At 38.5% G+C, this 19,183-nt stretch overlaps 1 protein-coding gene across 1 annotated transcript; it reads right to left on the minus strand.

Moving 5' to 3' along the window:
* Nucleotides 1-1,287: 1,287 nt before the first annotated feature.
* On the minus strand, nucleotides 1,288-13,418 carry dhx33 (DEAH (Asp-Glu-Ala-His) box polypeptide 33). The gene is made up of 12 exons (XM_036580503.1): nucleotides 13,061-13,418; nucleotides 11,696-11,856; nucleotides 9,907-10,134; nucleotides 9,650-9,820; nucleotides 8,013-8,198; nucleotides 7,426-7,537; nucleotides 6,956-7,115; nucleotides 5,680-5,768; nucleotides 4,949-5,076; nucleotides 4,304-4,507; nucleotides 3,893-3,979; nucleotides 1,288-3,459 (listed from the first exon to the last, which is right to left on the minus strand). Exons 1-12 carry the CDS (start codon nucleotides 13,266-13,268, stop codon nucleotides 3,151-3,153), a joined length of 2,043 nt encoding a protein of 680 aa, XP_036436396.1. The 5' UTR covers nucleotides 13,269-13,418; the 3' UTR covers nucleotides 1,288-3,150.
* Nucleotides 13,419-19,183: the final 5,765 nt, after the last annotated feature.

Consider the following 19,183-nt stretch of genomic DNA (forward strand, 5'->3'; position numbering starts at 1 on the left):
GTTGCACCAGAGCATAGGTAAAACAATAGAATATATATATATATATATATATATATATATATATATACTCCACTGTGATAACTCATTATCACACTTTCATGACTTGTCACTTTTTTAGTCAAACCTGCTGCAGTGTTTTAGCTGTATACCCAGAACCGAAATGGCAGAGGCTGTGGTTTCTAACATCCTGCTATAGCATCATATGATCTGGTTTATCATTTAAAAAGATTTAATCAACACTAAAAGGAAATGTCAAGCTAGATAGATATCTGAAGACCAAAGGTCTGGGCCCTGCTCTCTTTAGCTCTGAAGAACAGGATCATGGAGGAATCTGACAGGAATAGCAAATTAAAAGTATCGCTGTCACAAACACCCTATAAGCTAAGTATACCACTTGGCATGGAACAAGCTGTGTACAGGGAACTGCACGTGAAGCTTCAGAGCTGACCCAGATCCCATATTGCTGAATAGCCATAACTTGTAATAGTGATATGTGGAGCAGTGACAGGTGTAGCCCAGCCAATGCCAAATTCCTTCAGAATGCTAGATTAGAAGTCTATATTAGAAAGGTGCAGGACTGCAGCCCAGTTCCAACATCTCACGCTACAGCACCACCTTCAGTGCATTACTGGGCTGTACCACAGCTTCATTACTGATTTTAGTTTTTGAGACAATCAGGACCAAGCACATAACTTTGGGGTGAACACTGGAGGACCTTCTTTGTGGGGGTCAGAGGATATTCAGTTATGGTGAAAGAAATGGCCAATGGCATTACCAAGCTTTTTGGAAATATGCAAATCTATAACTCACTACAAGATTTGTAATTATTATAATTATTATCAAAGTTTAAGGTGGGGGAGGCATAAGGCTGACTTATAATTCTTTGGGCAGGTTTGACCCACCCCATCCCTCCTGAAAACTCATAGCACACCTCTCAGCCAATCACATTGCAAAGTCAAAAGCTAAGTATACCACTTGGCATGGAAGAAGCTGTGTACAGGGAACTGCACATGAGGCTTCAGGGCTGACCCAGATCCCATATTACCATATTGCTGAATATAAAAATATGGGAATATATACACACACACTATATATATATATATATATATATTATATATATATATATATATATATATATATATATAGAGAGAGAGAGAGAGAGAGAGAGAGAGAGAGAGAGAGATTACTACTATGTGTAATATACACACACACACACACATACACACACTCAAGCATAACAGGACAGAAATATAGGATGCAAGAAAAAACAAAAGCTGTTGAAATAATTTACGTGAAATATATATTTTTTTATTTATTAAAAACAAGGTCAGGCATCTTGTAGCAAATCAAAGCAAAAACAAAAGCCCACATCTCTTTAAATGCTCTGCCTTGCCAAATGACTCATACTTCTCCAAACTGCAACTTTACAACCACCTTCCTCATTAAAAGAGCATGTGGAAAATCCCATTTAAACTAAACAGGGGAGGAGTAAAGCTTTTTCAGAACTTATGACATCAAATGTCAAAATTGCACACTGCATTAATAATGTCGCTGGTTAATTTTTGCCTGAATCCATATCTGGTAGCTAATTTTAGCACAAGCTTTTGAGAGAACGTCAATTTGTCAGAGGAATCCTTCTTGCTTAAAGAAAACAAAAGTAAACAATATAAATAATAAAAACCTATTTTTAAAATTCAAGCATATTTGTATACTTTGGATGCAGAACCTACACAGTAAACCTTAAGGTAAGAAGAACGCGCCTTGTACATGCACTATTCAATAAACAAAGTTTTTAAAAAAGTCCCTACAACTAGACTAAATATATTTGGAGGTACATTCAGCGTACCGTAGAAACCTGAGTGGTCATATTCTGTTCATCATGTATCATGCATAGCATATCAATATAGAAGTACTTCAATGTGATGTGCAATGATCCGCCACAACCTGTGGAACATAAATCGTGTCAAAGCAGAGTAAGTGTCTGGGCGCAAGTAGTATACAGATACTACAGAAAGGCATGCATAGCTAACCAAGGGTGATGTTGACCACCACCGCTTATGTGCCACTTTTAGACTATCAAAATCTAGAGTAAAGCCAACCGCAGCACTAGAACTAAGATGCTATTGGCAATGACTCCAGTATAACCACAGCGAGGTTCTGGAGGTTTCTTTAGTCCGATGGCGGAACTTATCATTGCATTTAGTGTGCAGACAGCTATTACAACTTCTATTACAATTTCTTTCCAAGCAAACCAGAAATTGCTGTGCCCCCTTGATACTTTAAGCGTATAAAGCACTTGCAGTATCTTCGTCCTCCTATGACAAAATATTCCTGCTAAACGGAGATGTGAGTTGGTCCATTTGACAGCAATTAAGCATTGTGGTTAATAAGCAGACACTGTAATTATTCAGCTATGGTCTTTGACAGAGACAACATTTCAATGTCAATATGATACAGTCTTGGTATAAAAACAGCACGGCCTGAAACATAATGCACAAGAACTGTGCACCTTCCTATCTGTGTTCACGTATGGTGAATAGGCTGTTTTGAATAGGAGATATAGCAGTAAGGCCTTCGCTACGCCACGAACATTCATTCAAGTCATTTAAATTATGGGTGAAAAAGACAGTGAAGTCAGTATTTATAAAGACTGCTGAAAACAGATGAAGGATCAGGCTCTATTCCATCAACACAGGCCTCAGTGTTTGCGTATAGGCAAATTGTGTCCAGAAACAGCAAGGTGAATGGAAACCTTTACAAAACAAGCTCACCTAATGTCCATCAAACTAAACCTACACTACTGCCAGTAGAGTAACATTAGAAACAGGCATGACATCTTAAATACGCTCACCAGGTAGAAATAACTCCTCGTTTCAAAAAAAGCTTGACCATAGAAATAGTCAAACACACCCTCATTTGTACAAAGAGCAAAACTCTTCAATTCATTCGCATCCAATCAACTGCCAGTAAACAAGTGTCCACTAATTCCCCCTCCAGCATTGGGCTTCAGTGTCAAGTTTGTGAAGGAAGAACAAAAAGCTTTGCCGTTATCGTGACAGCTACTATACTGTTTGGAACAACATCAACGTGAACATTCCTGTGAAGTCAAGCAGCAGCAGCACTGACACCCCCTGGTGGCCCCTGACAGCACTAGCTCTTCGCTGTGCGGAGCTTTCGTCGAAAGTACTCTGGTGCGGCGTCATGCAGCCAGTCAGCATCCACCAGGCACAAGTCCCTCATGTAGCAGCGAGAGGTGTGCAGGAGCTCGTTGAAGACCACGTAGGCCGGCTTGGCCTGGAACAGGACAGAGGACGGGTGGATGGACACGGGCTGGTGGGTGTCCAGAGCCACGTAGCTGCCGTCTGGCTGCAGTTCAGCTGCATTTGTGAACATGCCATGGGCCAAACAGCGCCGCACATTCACCAGCTCCGACTGTGAGGACTCCAGCTTCAGCCCCAGCTACAAAAAACAGCACAGATGATGTTTTACTGAACAGGTCACTGAATAAAACAGAATATTCTATATTGCCACAAAACATTAGTGGTATCTGAGTTTGGTACAGCTCTGCCAGTCGTCTTCTTCTTAAAACTGTTTAACAAAGACTAAAGAAAGTTATGATAAACAATAAGGTTCAATACAAGGCCATGCGATACTTTACTACTGTCCACACTGGCCATAGTAAATTGCTGCTTTCTGTGTGCTACTGTGTTTCCTATCACATGCCACCTTTATTATTAGACGTGCAGCAACACTTTTTCAAGAACAGAATTCATATCACTATGGAAACACTTGGGTTTAATATAGCATAGAAACAGCAAGATGCTGAGTAGCACCTAACAGTGTTCCTTGTTCTTCAGCCTATTTCAGAAAGCTATAAACACACAAGCAGTACCTTAATGCAAATATCTCTTAGTTGACCTCGGACTTCAGCCACCAAGCCCATGTTCCTGCTGTTTACAAAGTTCTCTCTACACCATTCCTGTAAAAAAAAATAAACAATACACACTGTTTAAACCTCAAAACACATTGAAATTCAGGGCACATTCTAAGGTATATAAAATAGAAAATAAATAATGTCCTCATAAATTAAAAAATTCACAAAGAAATGAACATAAACGTTAATAACAATATAGAGCATACTCCAGTAACAGTTAATTGCGTTTTGTGGCTACACAACATCATCTAGCCTTAAATCAACCAATACAGACCACTGGTCATGACACTAGTTTTGTACAGATTTATGAGACATAAGCAAAAGATAATTTATTGCTTGTAAAAGTCTTACAGGAACAGCGTTGCATACCTTATTTCCACTGACTTTCTTGAAGGCCCTGTAGATGCTGAGGAGGGTCATATGATCTCCCTCGCTGGAGATGAATTTCTTGCGCACGGCGAGTACCTCGTCTCTGCGGGCAGGCGGGTTATAGAGCACAGAGTCCACGGACAGCAGAGAGACGATGGTCAAAACCTCCTCTGAGCAAGAGAACTCTGGAGAGATCAGGATGGTCTACACAACAAGGACATAGGCAAACGGTCACTGTCATATCAAATAGTATGCAAACATATGCAAAAGTTTGGGCACCCCTCGTCAAATGACATGTTCTGTTGATTTTCTGAGTGAAAAAAAGTACACATCCTTAGAGAGCAAGCGTTCTAATGCACAACTGATGTTTATTTGCTGAATTTACAATATTGTTGAAAAAAAAAACTAAAATGTGGCCTGTGCAAAAGATTTGGCACATATGTTTTACTCCTTCTCCCACAGTATGTAAACTTGGCAAATACATAGAAATTGTGCACTAAAATGTGCAGAAAAATGCCTATATTCAATATTTTAGAGAAGGAGTTACTTATTTACTCATTTTTTACTGTACTAAAAAAGCTAAAAAAGCCATCAAACACTGTTTTTGGAAACCACATACAGATACAGGAAATGATCCTATCTTACTTTTGCAAAGCGGGGCTCCAAAGGGAAGCAGGCCATTTTCTTGCCCAGAGGAGTGAGAGAGACTTGATCATCCTTCCTCTCTACAGCCCCCAGCAGATCCAGCTGCTCCACCGCCATTCGCATCGACTCTGTTCAATAACAATTAGAAGCCTCACTAGTGCTGCCAGTCCATAAGCACCTTCTGTTTTTCTGTACCTCATACAGTCCCAAACAATGTCCATCTCATTGACTTTCTTAATGCCATAATGTAGGGGGTGGAACTCCAGTCCTGGAGGGCCAGTGTCTTAAAGGAACGCGAAGACCAATTTCCAATCATATTTAGCAACTGTTTAACAGTAAATTAGTCGGCTCTAGTTCCTGTCAGTTTCCCTCCACAGCAATTTTCATCTTTTAAGCAAAGTCACTGAGTTACAAGTCAATCATCAATGATATCTGATTACACTGCCCTATCGCCCAGACTTACTAAGTGCAGGTTTATCTAGAACAGTCCTTCACCAGAATCATGTACAAAGTACACTCCTGCATTCTTTTCATTCTTACTGATGAACACTGAAACTTAACCGTAAAAACAACAGAAGCCAAAACTTTACTAAACTTTCCCCAGTAATGTGTTGGCAGGAATTCTACTAGGTCTCATCCAGGTAGATTGCCACCTTTTTTACTTAATTACTATTCAATTCCTATGTAAAAAAGGGCATGTGTGAAAGGAGCTATAAACATGAGACTCTTACCAGGTGAAGGCTTGGACATGAAGTCAAAATTTAGCACATCAGGAACACCCAGAGCCAGCAGCTGCAGTATAACACCAGCCAAGTTACATCTACAAACCCCACAGAGAACAGATGACTCCAATGAGAAATATTCAGTGACCATCACATTACATGCTTAGAAGTAACCACAATCAGATCAAATATAAAGCTTACAGAAGAGCATATCTAGAAAAATCATTTTTAAAATGAAACATTTATATGGCTTTCAACATTCTGATATGATTTCCATGCAACAATGCAAAAGATATTTGGAACTTATTGCCTGTTATCTGCTTCAGGAGACAAATGAAAAAAAGTTTTTCCACTGAAGGCATGTTAAAGTGAGAAGAAAAAAGTTTTCTGACACTTGTTTTTGTTATTTTACTGTACTTACAGTGCATATATCCACCAAAGTAACACACCTAATGGAGATTCATTAAAGTTGCATATGGTCAAATTTGATTGTAAAATAACTGCAAATTTCACTGACAGTTATTCATGTTATTCATCAATTTCATATTTGCGTACCTGTACAATGACACTCACGTCTTGTCAAAGCGTGTGTAAATTTGAGCGCCCTAATTTAATAACCTGAAAAAATGCTTGAATTGTAGTTAACTAATAAAAATAGGAATAGAAAATAACAATAATACGAATAAACTGTGCGCATGCCAATCCAGCACAAATGTGCATGTACTTATTTTACATGCACACTGGTATAAACAAATGCTGCAAATATTCCATGGCCCATTTAAAGACATTAGACATGCTTTTGTTTTGTACAACTGACATCACCCAAAAAATAAACAATACTAACCACAGCCAGTGTAAAAGCATCTCATACACTGCAACAATACAGTGTTTAAATATGTTATTTCAGGAAAACAATCACACTAAAACATGACACTAAAAAACAAAGACATTTTGTATATTTCACATTTTATTCTTTTCAGCTGTCATAATTCTAAAAATATAAAGTTACTGCTCACTGTTCAACCTACAAGCACAGCAATTGGCTCATGAGCCACTGAACGCTGTCGTCTTATTGGCTCTCTACCGAAACACCTGCGCAAATGAGGTCCTGGTAGGCTGGCACTTGATTTCACTGAAGCTAATTCATTGCTTGCACACAAACCTCCACTTGTTTCCATGTCGTATGAATGTTTAGTGAATCAGACGCAGAGTAGTTTGTACATCCTTAAAAGTGGTGCAAAGTGCAAGCATATTCTATGTGAAATGTATGATCAGTATGAAATACCTTTGTATTTCAGGCACAGTCATGTTGGCTAGGTTGTCAAACTCTTCCTCTGTGTAAAGACGGTAGCAGGAGCCCGAGTCCTCTCTGCCTGCCCTGCCTGCCCGCTGCCATGCCTGTGCTTTAGACACCCGCTGCACCGCCAACACCTCTAAACCACTATCTGACAAATATATAGCAAAAACAGAATATCACACCATCAGCGTCATGAAAGAGGGTTAACATATGACTGCTTAGACAAGACTCTCTGACTCATTTTAAAGCTGGAGAATTAGCATGTGTGCAATAATGTATTTACATACAGTAATAACTTACGACTGACCAACAGCATACATGACAATTCTTGGTCAGGGAGCACCATCTAAAAGCAGTGGAAGCTCTACTGCTACTGTAACAAGAAGCCCCCATTTCTTATAGCTGCAATTACAAGTAATACAGAGTATGTATTCGACTGCTGGACACTGGGAGCTCACCTGGATTATAACGCTTGGCTTTCACCATCCCTGTGTCAATGACGAATTTGATACCAGAGATGGTTATGGACGTTTCTGCAATGTTGGTTGAAAGAATGACTTTCCGACATCCCTGACATACAAAGAAAGATCATTAATACACATTATATAACAAGGATTTTAAACCAATTGTGCAAGGGCAACTTTAAAAGGTCCATCTTATGGATATTTCGATTACAATTTGGGAAATGTATGAAAAAAACGAATAGAACTTGTAGGTGTAGGTACAAAATGCAAAACATTCATTGACACTCAAAAAATAAAAATGCGTGTCTTATTCTTCACACAGCAGCTGTGATTACCTGCTATTCAGACACACAGAAGATAAGTTCAAATTAAAAGTAACTACCAAATAAAAAATCTTTCAGAAATACGTAGCATTTTTTATTTTGTTTTGGTTTACATACTGTATCTTTCTGTACCCTTCCCCACTAGTTTGATCATTTCCATTTATACTGTATAACAGCACCGGAATGACAAGTGAAATATGACAAGTTTTTGCTTCATGAACCTCAGAGAACATTAGAAGGTTGTGTTGTTATGGTTACCTTAGGCGCAGGTTGAAAGACCCTGAGCTGCTGGGCAGGAGGTAGTGAGGCATACAGGGGGATGACAGTCATTGGTCCACATGTGTCCGGCAGGTGCTTGGCGATGTCCCGACAGGTACGAGCCAGCGCCTCAATCTCCTCCTGACCCGTCATAAACACCAGAATGTCATGAGATAGAGGGGCTTCCTGCATGGCCAAAGGAAAGAAACATTAAAATACAATTCACCAGCTTAATGAGTTATTTTTCCTGTCTAATGTAGTTTCTCAGGCCCATATTCCATGTAGTCCTACCAGAAAGAACTATCAGGGCACTCTTGTGTAGACTGTATATACTGGGGGAGGTCCTGCACTGTACAGGTTTTTCTCTAATTGATTTATTGTGTTAGTTTATAAGTAAATTACTCTGCTAAAATACTGGCTTTTCACTTCATTTGTGATCCCATACAAATAAATTTTACATTTCTGTAATGCTAATCCTGGCAAATTTAGTCCCAATTTCTATGTTTTAGAAATGTTAAAGTATTGGCTTTGACATCAAGACATATGACTGTATATGAAAAACATTATCAGCATCAGCCAGTATCAATGCATCCCTAGTTCACACTGTGTTTACTGAAGGCTGTTTACGGCTGCCCTTTTTCCGTTGCCAAGCAGTACTACTGTTGGAAATGTAAATATGCTGAATTTTTAACATCTAAGGCTGGCTTTACACAATGAAGTTTCCATGCAACTTCTTGAGTTGCCTGCAACATAATTTCCATGCAATTTCACAGATACACAAAGCAATTCAAAATCAATCCATGTTGCACGCAACAAATTCAATTACTCCATTAGATAGCCAAGTGAGCAGCTGTATAATTCGAGAAGTCATCTGTGAGGTGCTGCAACGTTTGCAACATTCATCGTCATATGTTTTCTCAGTCATCATTGTCATTCTTTTTTCTATTATTTTTTGATGGTTTGATGGTTTTCTTGTCCAGTGATCTGGCGAGATTAACGGTTTAAAAACAAGTCATTTGACGTGGTCACATGATGCCTTATTGGCAATTTTATTGTTTTATGACGCTTGTTTTACAAAGTTGATATGGTTGCAACTGTTGCAGCTGAGTTTTGAATGAGTTGCAGAATTCCGCATTACATTATGCATCTCAAGTGCAATTTAGTTTCATGTAGGTTTCAAGCAACTAAGGTTGCATGAAAGTTTCACTGCGTAAAGCAAACGTAAGAAGCTAGAATAATAAGCTAGGAATACTATTTATACCAACAGGCAGAAAACTCTGGCAGCTGCCTTTTTAGAAAATTATCCTGACTAGCAAGCACAGTGCTGCGAGCTAAAACATGCTAAACTTAAAAAGCTGATCATTTCGTTTTGTGAAATAATGGAGTTCAGGCTTGCAACTGCAACTGCTAATCCTTCCTCCATAACACATTGGTGCTTTGAGTGGAACTTTCTCAGGGCACCTCCAGTGCTCCTCACAAAAAGATGACCGTGCTTGGCGCTATGCTACTCCCCTCCCCTTAAAAGGCTACTTAGTAACCCCTTAATCAGTTGTGAAGAAGACTGTTAGAAAAATAGTGATGTATCCAAATGACATAATGTGCAATGGTTTCCTCAGTGAAAGTCACTAACCACTAACCTGGTGGATCTGAAAGATGGAGACCAGCGCTGCCTGTAGATAATCAGACTGGGGCTGCTTGGTATAGTAGATCTGAATAGGATGCTGCCTACCCTCCAGGTACAGCACGGGGGACTTATTGAAATACTGAGAAAACAGGTCCACATCCATGGTGGCAGACATCACGAGGACCTGGGGATCAATGAGTGGAGTTTAGTTTGTGGTAAATTACAGTGATGGATGGTTTCAAGCTCATAAGCCACCCTATGTTAGTTCACCTTTAGAGGTATCTTATTCTGCTCTCTGCGTTTGCGCTGGGCACTCTTCACCACGCCAAAGAGGACGTCCGTGTGGATGGTACGTTCATGAGCCTCGTCCAGGATCACCACAGTATAGCGCAGCAGTAGAGGGTCTCCTATCGCCTCTCTCAGCAGCATGCCGTCAGTCATGAACTTGATCTTGGTCTCAGAGGACGTCACATCTTCAAATCTTACAGTGTAGCCCACCTGAGAAATGGAGGAAATTGTAACAACAAACCTTCTGGAAAGTTATGGACAGTTAACAGCAACAACACCCACTTAGCAGTACTTGTGTGGAAAATCTTATGGCATTGAGTATGAACAGAAATAATTAGATGTAATTTTGCTAAAATCTGACATCTAAGAATAAGAATAAAACATTTGTACTAAAGAATAAAAGTATTATATTGTTGCAGTTTTATGTTTCTACATAATTCACAAACACAGCTGCCCTTTATATTGTGCGAAAATTTCATAATGAACGCACCAGCAGAAATAGCCAAAAATTACTTGGAAAAATATCATTTTACAGTATCTTTCGTTATAAGTTCAGAATGTTTTTTGCTTGTCCTGTAAAGGTTTCGTTCTGTCAGCAATGATACGGAACTGGTAAGATACATCTAATGTGTATTCAGATTTGAGCATGCATTTACATGTGGCAAACACTTCAACAAATCAATTGTTATGAGTTATTCTTTTGAGGGAACCTCAAATAATAATTTATATTAAGTATCAAAATTAAGTCAGATTCAGTTTGCAGCTCACATAACTTCAAATACACAGTTTCAACTAATTCCATGATGCAAAATGACAGACAGCCTTTGCAGTAAAACATGCGAAAAAGTTATTTAATTTTGTTCAGGACAAGGCTCACACATTTAAAAAAACAAAAAAAAAAACAAAAAAAAAAACACTGAAAATAGTTTAGGCCACTTTGTTAATAAGGTGAAACAAAATGCAGAAAACTACTGTAAACATTTCAGTTTGGATAGCTTCTTTCTCAGGCATGGAAAGTGTGCTTTGGATTATACAGAATATAATTTAACTATAAACATGTAATTCTGACATATGTGCTGATATTACAACTACTGAATAACAAATATCTTAAGTGTGTAAAGTATTCCTTGTTTATCGAACAAACCCATTTAAAAAGCTTCAGAAGTCATCAAAAGAACATGCATTCAGATCAAAGGCAAATACAGTACAGTACAGTAAAGTACAGTAGTGGATGATCGACCCTGATCTATATACTTAAGTAAATTTTTGATAAAATGGCGCTATGTAAAAACTTATTTATGCTCACATATATTCATAAAGAAAGAACCTGTTCTTTACTCTGCTTTTAGACATTCATTTATAGTTCCTAATTCCCCTTTCGGTACTTTATTTCACTCTGTTCTGTCAGTTCAGCACCTGTACAGCTTTGTTGTTGCTCACAGCTGTCACTCGAGGTTTAGCGTGTTATTTTTGGACTGAAAAGATCCTCAAATGAGAAAAACAGCACTTAACTTTCCTGTGCTGACAGATGCTGCATGGAGAAAATTCTACGACTGTATAATAATGTGGTGCTTTGAGTTTTTAGAGCTGATATTTTTCAACTATTTTCCCTTTTTCTCAAGTTAGTTTTCAGTAGCTACATTTGCTTATCTGCTTAAGTCATTGTGTCACAGAAGTAGTACTTTTACTTGAGGGTGACCTTATGCCAACTCTAGTTGTGCTCACCACTTGTGAATATATGACTGTATATAATAAGGTCAGTAAGACTTACCAGCTTTCCCAGTGTACTGTTCTTCTCCTGAGCCACTCTCCCTGCCAGAGAGATGGCAGCCACACGGCGAGGCTGAGTGACCGCGATAAGGCCCTGCCGACCAATTCCAGCTTCATACAGGTACTGAGGAATCTGCGTGGTTTTTCCAGAGCCCGTCTCTCCTGCAGGTAGAGCAGTCCATACATACAGCTGGATGAGACTATGCAACAGCTGGACATTAAATAGTAAATTTATACACCTGTGAACCTAAATATAACACACCTGTTATTAATACTACTGAATAACAAACCTAAAGCCTTAAAGGGGAATTCCACCAATTTTTCAAAACGTTGTATAATTCAGTTGAGATGTATAGAGTCATTCGGGTTTAATGTGAAATGGTTCATCATTCAGAAACAAAGTTAGATGTCTTTACAGTGGTGGTGATGGTGGCAAAGTCTATAACCATTTCATTTCCTATCCAAAAATACATACATCTGTCTTCAGAATGTTTCTATGTAACGTTGAGAATAGTAAAATAGTAGCAAATCTTTTCTTTGGGACTATTTTGACTCACAGCACCTTGTATGTACGTCTCTGCCATTACTGGATTTAAAAATGTTTCAAGCCAAAACTTCAAAAATACTGGAAAACAATGTCCCAGACATCAGACAGAGTGTAATCAACAAGTGTAATAATTCTCAATAAGGTGTCTTTTACAAGCAGTAAACTCCTCAAACGTCTGGGTCCCGTCACCACTGCTGCGAAACATTTTAACTTGGACCTCTAGAAGGGAATATTTCACTTCGTATTACTCTGGATGAGTTTGTTTACATCTTTATGACATACATACTTACACAGAAACTGTGAAAAGTCTGTGGGATTTCCCTTAAAGTTCTGAACACTAAAAATTGTCCCAGAGCTGCTTGGGTTCCATTTAAAGGAGGATATGGTTTTGGTTGTTTACACAGTAGTTTAATGTTACACACTAACATTATAAATACTAACTGTTACTACTATTACCACTAATATTAATAATAATAATAATAATAGCCACTTATAATAATAGCTGTTATTCTGTTGTGTAGTTTCATTCACAAGCTGAAGTTAGCTTCTTATTTTTTCCGTTCCACCTTAAAAGGTACAGCAGGAATCATATTCTAGCGCTCGTAACTGCTGCACCATTTAAGGTGGAACGAAAAATTCGACCAAGAAGCTACAATCAGCTTAGCGTTTCCCTTAATATCTTTGATGACAGGTCTGAAAGCCGGCTTCTTATTCGCCAGCTTCTTGTTCGAATTTAAACCGGGGCACCATTTAAGGTGGAACGGGAAAATTCGAGGAAGCAGCTGGCGAATAGGAAGCCGACTTCGCCCTCGTTCTTACCTATGAGGACGGCATTCTGGAGCTGCCTTAGCTGACTGATGAGCTGAGACTTGGCCTGGTAGATCGGGAGCTGTTTCCTCTGAGCGTCTATGGGGATCGCAGCGTTTCCTTTCCTGGGCAGCAGCATTCCAGGCTTCTTGTCGAGGCGGGAGAAAGGAGAGCCCGGCTTAAACTTCTTCGCCGGAGGAGGATCGGGGTCGTGGGGCATGATCCGGGGGAAGCGCCGAGCCAAAGGAACCCGTCCTTCGTCACTCAGCCGCTGTCTCCGTTACAAAAAAAGAGAAAAGGGGTAAATCTGTGAGTCTGTGAGGTAGAAAAGCGCCTCGCGCTGCAGCTGTTTACCCCGCCGAGCAGGAGTCGCCTCCCACGTGGCTCACGCTTTGACGTCGCGCGGAATTGACGTAAGGTCTCTGTGTGCGGGTGGGTGCGCGCGTGAAATAAGTCGAATTTTCATCTGGGAAAAATTTAATTAAATTAAAAAAAGTTGAACTATTTGATGAAATATCAGAAAATGTGTGGTGAGGAAAGTAGATTAATGATTTATAAAAATTAATTCAGTTAATTCAGACACACATCTATCTATCTATCTATCTATCTATCTATCTATCTATCTATCTATCCATCCATATATATATGAGAGGCTCTGTTTTCTGTTCTGTGTTCAGTAAAATATCGTCAGTCATGCAAAAACCATTACTGACGTTTTTTACTTTTTTCATAATTTTAAAAAAACCTAGTTTCATAATTTCATGATTAATGGATTATATATATAATATAAAAGGGGACAAAATGGGTTTTCGTTCGTAAATGTGCACTTATGTATTAAAACCTAGCTAACAGAATAAGTAGGTCGATTATTAATACACGTGCTTTACACCTTTTTCAGTGTTAGAAAAACACGCTTCTAACGGTCCCCTCAGGTACATTCATACACACTTCACTCAGCCAATGAGCGGCTCAGCTCGCCAACCAATCAGCACTCAGTAGCAGCAGTGAAAGAGTCCTACTTCCCCAAACCTGTTTACTGTATATGGGAGAGTTTTTTAATGGTAAAGATCCTGTTACATTCCAAAATTACAGGAAGGTCCAGCACAAACAGTGAGGAACATCTTTCATTTTTCGTTCTTAGCAGTTTAGCTTTATTCACCATTCATTGAGGATTCGCTCGCGGGCGCCCTCTAGCGTTTTTTTTTGATATAATGGGAGGCCGGGCTTCCCTTAAACTGGCTCTGGTAATATTTTATTTCAGGCTAGGTAATGTATGCTTTATTAAGCAACTTTTCTTCATAATGAGGGAATATCACATTCATAAGAAAAAAAAAGTCTACGGCTAAACCAAATTGCCTACATTTCCTTTATGATTTTAACCAGGACATCTCCATCCTATCTATTACAAAAAACAAAGTAGTTAAGATGTAATTAATTAGTAGTTAGTCATTTATTATGTAAAAGTAAAAGAAAGCCTGGTAAATTAAATGTTTTGAGCTACTCCCTCCTCAATGTGGCAGTAATGAGCGCAGTAACTGTGTGTAGGGATATTTTTTGTGACTGCTGTAGAAAAGTTGGCCACAAGAGGGCGACATACACCGCCGTTTTGATTCTGCAGGTACATCAGTTTCGTCTTTGACTGAATGTGCCTGAAATAGGTCTCACATTATAAAGGATACATTTCCCTTTATCCATATATTCTGTAAGCTTGCCTGGGCACAAATCTGTGTTTTATTTCAAATTAATCAAACCACATACCTAAAAGTGATTTTTTGAATCTTTTTTTTTTAATTATTTGGTTACATGGAACTACTTATTTTTTTTATGAAACAGTAAAAAAATTCTAATTTGACTGTGAATAAAAGCATGATCAAAAAATTCAGAAACACTTGCTATGTCTATAAAAATGCATCAGTACGTTCATAACATGTTATAATGCACTTGTTAGGCATCATACATGTGGCTATAAAGATTTATGAAAATGCATTAAAATGTAGCCATATTTATTATTAGCTTGCTTACAACCCCATTTCTAAAAAAAGTTGGTACGCTGTGCAAAATCTAAATAAAAACAGAATGCAATTATGTGCAAATCATTTATACCTATATTTTATTGAAAATAGTACAAAGTCAACATATCAGATGTTGAAACTGAAGAATTTATTTATTTATTTATTTTTAAATATGCCCATTTTGAATGTGATGTCAGTAACACGTTTCAAAACAGTTGGGACGGGGGGCAACGAGAGACTGGTAAAGTTGTGTAAAACTATAAAAAAACCCTGGTGGAACGTCTCACAACTAGTAAAGTTAATTGGCAACAGGTCAGTAACATGATTGGGTATAAAAAATCTCTCAGAGTCTTTCAGAAGTAAAGATGGGGAGGGGTTCAACACACCGTGAAAGACTGTGCAGGCAAACAGTAAAACAATTCAAGAATAAAGTTTCTCAATGTAAAATAGCAAAGAACTTGGGGATTTCATCATCTGTGGTACATAATATCATCAAAAGAGTCAGAGAATCCAAAGAAATCTCTGTAAGCAAGGGACAAGGACGAAAACCACTACTGGCTGGGCGTGGCCTTTGGGCCCTCAGGCGGCACTGCATTAAAAACAGACATGATTCTGTAGTGGAAATCACTGCATGGGCTCAGGAACACTTCCAAAAACCACTGTCTGTGAACACAGTTTGTCTCTGCATCCACAAATGCAAGTAACAACTCTATCATGTAAAGAAGAAACTGTATATAAACAGGATCCAGAAACGCTGCCACCTTGACTCGTACGTTCATGACGTCAGTGAGCACGAACCACGTCATTCAGCCAATTCAGCACTCAGTAAAAGAAATTTACAGGAAAGTTCTCTTTGCTTTTTCAGTGAAATACATTCTTCTTTCTAAAATTAATGTCCTGGACAAGGGGTTAGAAACTATTCAAACTTTTTGTTTTTAGCCATTTAGCTCCATTCACTGAAAACTTGTTTGTGGCCGTCCTCTGTGGTTTTGCAGTCATGTTTTCGAATTAATAAGAAAAAATTGGCAGTGGCCAGGCTCCCTTTAAACCAGATCTGATTTGAGTGTCCGCAAAAGTTAATAACAGATATTCGGTTAGCTGCAGCTAAGGAAAAACGGCCAGAAAAAGTTCCTCAGCCAAAATTAACATATGGTTGGAGCTGGAGGCTCTTTTAGGCGTTAGCACTGGAGTTAAGAGGCTAGAAAAATCAGTAGTACAAAAATTAGTCACAAGCAGAGGAATACATTTGAAAAGGTATTACAAAACCTGAGGAAAATAGGTAGTTTTTTGTGTTGGATTAGGAACAGAGGCTGCCTGTGATCTAAAACAGCTAACGGCTACAACACTGGAAGCTAATGAGGAATCATCGTCTTATGCGACGTATTTTCTCCTCAGTGGATAATGTTTCAAGACATTCATTTTGATCATTCTGGACCCAGCTAACATCAGCTAACTGTTAAATTAGATTAGTTAGCCTAGTTAGCAACAAAGCCGAGCTGATTCATCTTTCTCAGTCACCCCCATAAAGGGGAGTCCCACAGATTTTTCTAAATTTGATGAAAACAAAGTCATTCAGAGTGGCTTCATATGAAACACATCATTCTGGAGAAACTTGCAAACTCAGATTTCATTAAAGTGGTGGTTGGTGTACAGAAATCTCTCAGGAAGTTATTACGTGAATATGCTGCCTGATGCCTGAGACATTGTGTAATGGTTGATTTGACATACATATTTTGGGATTTATAAGTCATGGCAGAGAGGTACAAGCCGGGCATTATAAGGCAAAATAGCCCCCAAACATTTACCTCTATTTCACCATTATCAACATTACACACATAGGTTCACTAGTAGTTTTGGACAGTAAATAAAATGGCTATATTTGCATTGTAGACATTGCAACCCCTGGTTTCTATAAGTCTCTACAGTGAAACATATCACATCAAACTTTGTTTACATCTCAACAATTTAATTAGGAAGAATTTTTTTTTACAAATGGTCAGAATTCCCCTTTAACAATGCGGCCTTTACAGTGCGCTCATGTTGAGGCACTTACGATTGAGAGTGGCATAACATAAGATACATACTTATTCACAATTACCAGCAAAGCCTTGACGATTACAGTCCTCATACACATAAAATTTCATTGAATTATTATTCTGTATATTTTCTCCCTCTGTCTGTGATGAAACTGAATAAATGTCTGAACACTGATTCCAGTCTTCAAATACTGTCACAATTAATGGTTAACTGAGTGCTTGAGTACTCATGCACATCCCTATGACATACTACATCATAGCACTTGGGAAAGTGAGGAAATGTTCAAATGTTTTTTCAGTATATAGTCCCTTAATGGTAGTTCTAAATGATGTAACAAGCTCTAGTAGACTGAATAAACCAATAAAACCAATAAACTGGCCTGGGCCTCATGACAAACACTGAATCAATTTCCTGTCCAGGAGTGGTTCCCTCTGTGAAAACACTAAAGGCTAAACACTACGTCTCGCTGCAGGACAGGGTGGCAGAAAGGTCTTGTGAAGACAGTTTAGGCCTGGATTGCTTTACCATACAGGATCGGAGGCTGGTGAAACGTATATACACATGACGTTTACTTGCAGCTATCTTGTATCAGGTTTCTGTTTTCTAGTTCTGGTTAATCTCCCTGGTTTCCCACAGCTTTGCAGCACTTGCTCTCCTGATGGGCCCTTCATAGGAAGAATTGGACACTGATTTATGTAGCATCAGTGTACGTATTTTACAGTAAACATATTTAGCCAGTAGATTCATATTAATTATACATTGATCAAGCCTGCGCAGTCCTAATGACTCGACTCGATTAGGTTCAGCTCATTTAAATTACATGTGCTGGGAGGCATTAAGTTACGATCTTATGCAATCGGAGGAAACTCACATTCGTCTCTGTACTGGTCTTGTAGGCCTGACTATAAGTAGGCAAAGAAGGGGTATTTTGCTTTCAGCAAGTCGTGGTATCATGTTAAACTAAGCCCATGCCATTAAAATTGTATGGGGGACAACACGCACAGGGGACCCCGTAAGGGATGACTAGGCTAAAAGTATAGCATGAAGAGCACATCACATTTCTCCAGCTACCACTGCTGTTATTAAAACATAGGAAGATGCAGCCCAGAAACACACTTTTTGACCCTGTTTCAGTGTATATGTGTGAAAATATGTTTTTTTTAATGAAGAATTCCAATATTTTCAAAATGTCTGCATAATAAAAATGTAAACAAAGTCATTCGAGTGGTTGGATGTGAAATGGGGAAGGCTGCTAATTTTCCTTGCTTTTTTAAATTAAATAGGTTGATCTAGTATGTAAACATTGTTCATTTTTTTAAAAAGTACTGCTCACTTTTCAGTCTATACAGTCCAAGAATGGAAACTATGTTGCCAAAACAGCCTGGTTTGTATTTATTGTTTTTATGATGTCACTTACATAGATCCTCCAATTCAGCCTACAGTAATTTAGCCCCACACAGATACACAATACAGGGTAACCAATCAAAACAGAAGTCATTTACATATATCAGTCTTAAAGGCACAAGTAACAAGAACAGCCTGTTTAATTCTAAGAGATAAAAAATCATGTAAAAATGAATTCCAACTGTTTTTGCTACGTAAAATCAAATGAACATCACAAGTGGACCTCAGATGAAAAAAATAAAATACAAACAAAATGTAGGAGATGGGCTCTTTACTGTAACTGGACAACTACAGTGTCTTATTTACCATTTAATAATATCTTGTTCACAGACTTCTTGCATTAAATAAAACATCTAAACATATTTTCGGTGAACAATTTGTAATATTTCAGTCAGCACTGTATAATTTAGTATTGCATAAAAAATTGCAAAAGTTCTTAATGTGGCAAGTGATTCCAGACATTTGAACAGTAGTGCACATTTCCAGGCATTGAGTGTTTCAAAACAAATTCTTTTGGATGTTTCATGCTGAACCACAATGAAAGCTGATGAGTGAAACAGAAACAGGGAGGCCACCAGGAGGCCGAAGCCGTGACCTTTTCTCTGTTGACCTCAGAGTGACACCTCAGAGTGCAGATGTTGCTGAAAAGAAACTGCTCATGCTTGCATATGAGCTTCATTCT

Source organism: Colossoma macropomum, unplaced genomic scaffold, assembly GCF_904425465.1.
Source record: "Colossoma macropomum unplaced genomic scaffold, Colossoma_macropomum, whole genome shotgun sequence".
In the NCBI taxonomy this organism is placed as follows: Eukaryota; Metazoa; Chordata; class Actinopteri; order Characiformes; family Serrasalmidae; genus Colossoma; species Colossoma macropomum.

Coding starts and splice junctions, on each gene's coding strand:
- dhx33 (XM_036580503.1), bottom strand. CDS start 13,268: ATGCCCCACGACCCCGATCCTCCTCCGGCGAAGAAGTTTAAGCCGGGC. Junction 5,077..5,679: donor CATGTCCAAGCCTTCACCTG/GTAAGAGTCTCA, acceptor GTTATTGAACAG/AGTCGATGCGAATGGCGGTG. Junction 3,460..3,892: donor TAAGAGATATTTGCATTAAG/GTACTGCTTGTG, acceptor TGTTTTTTGTAG/CTGGGGCTGAAGCTGGAGTC.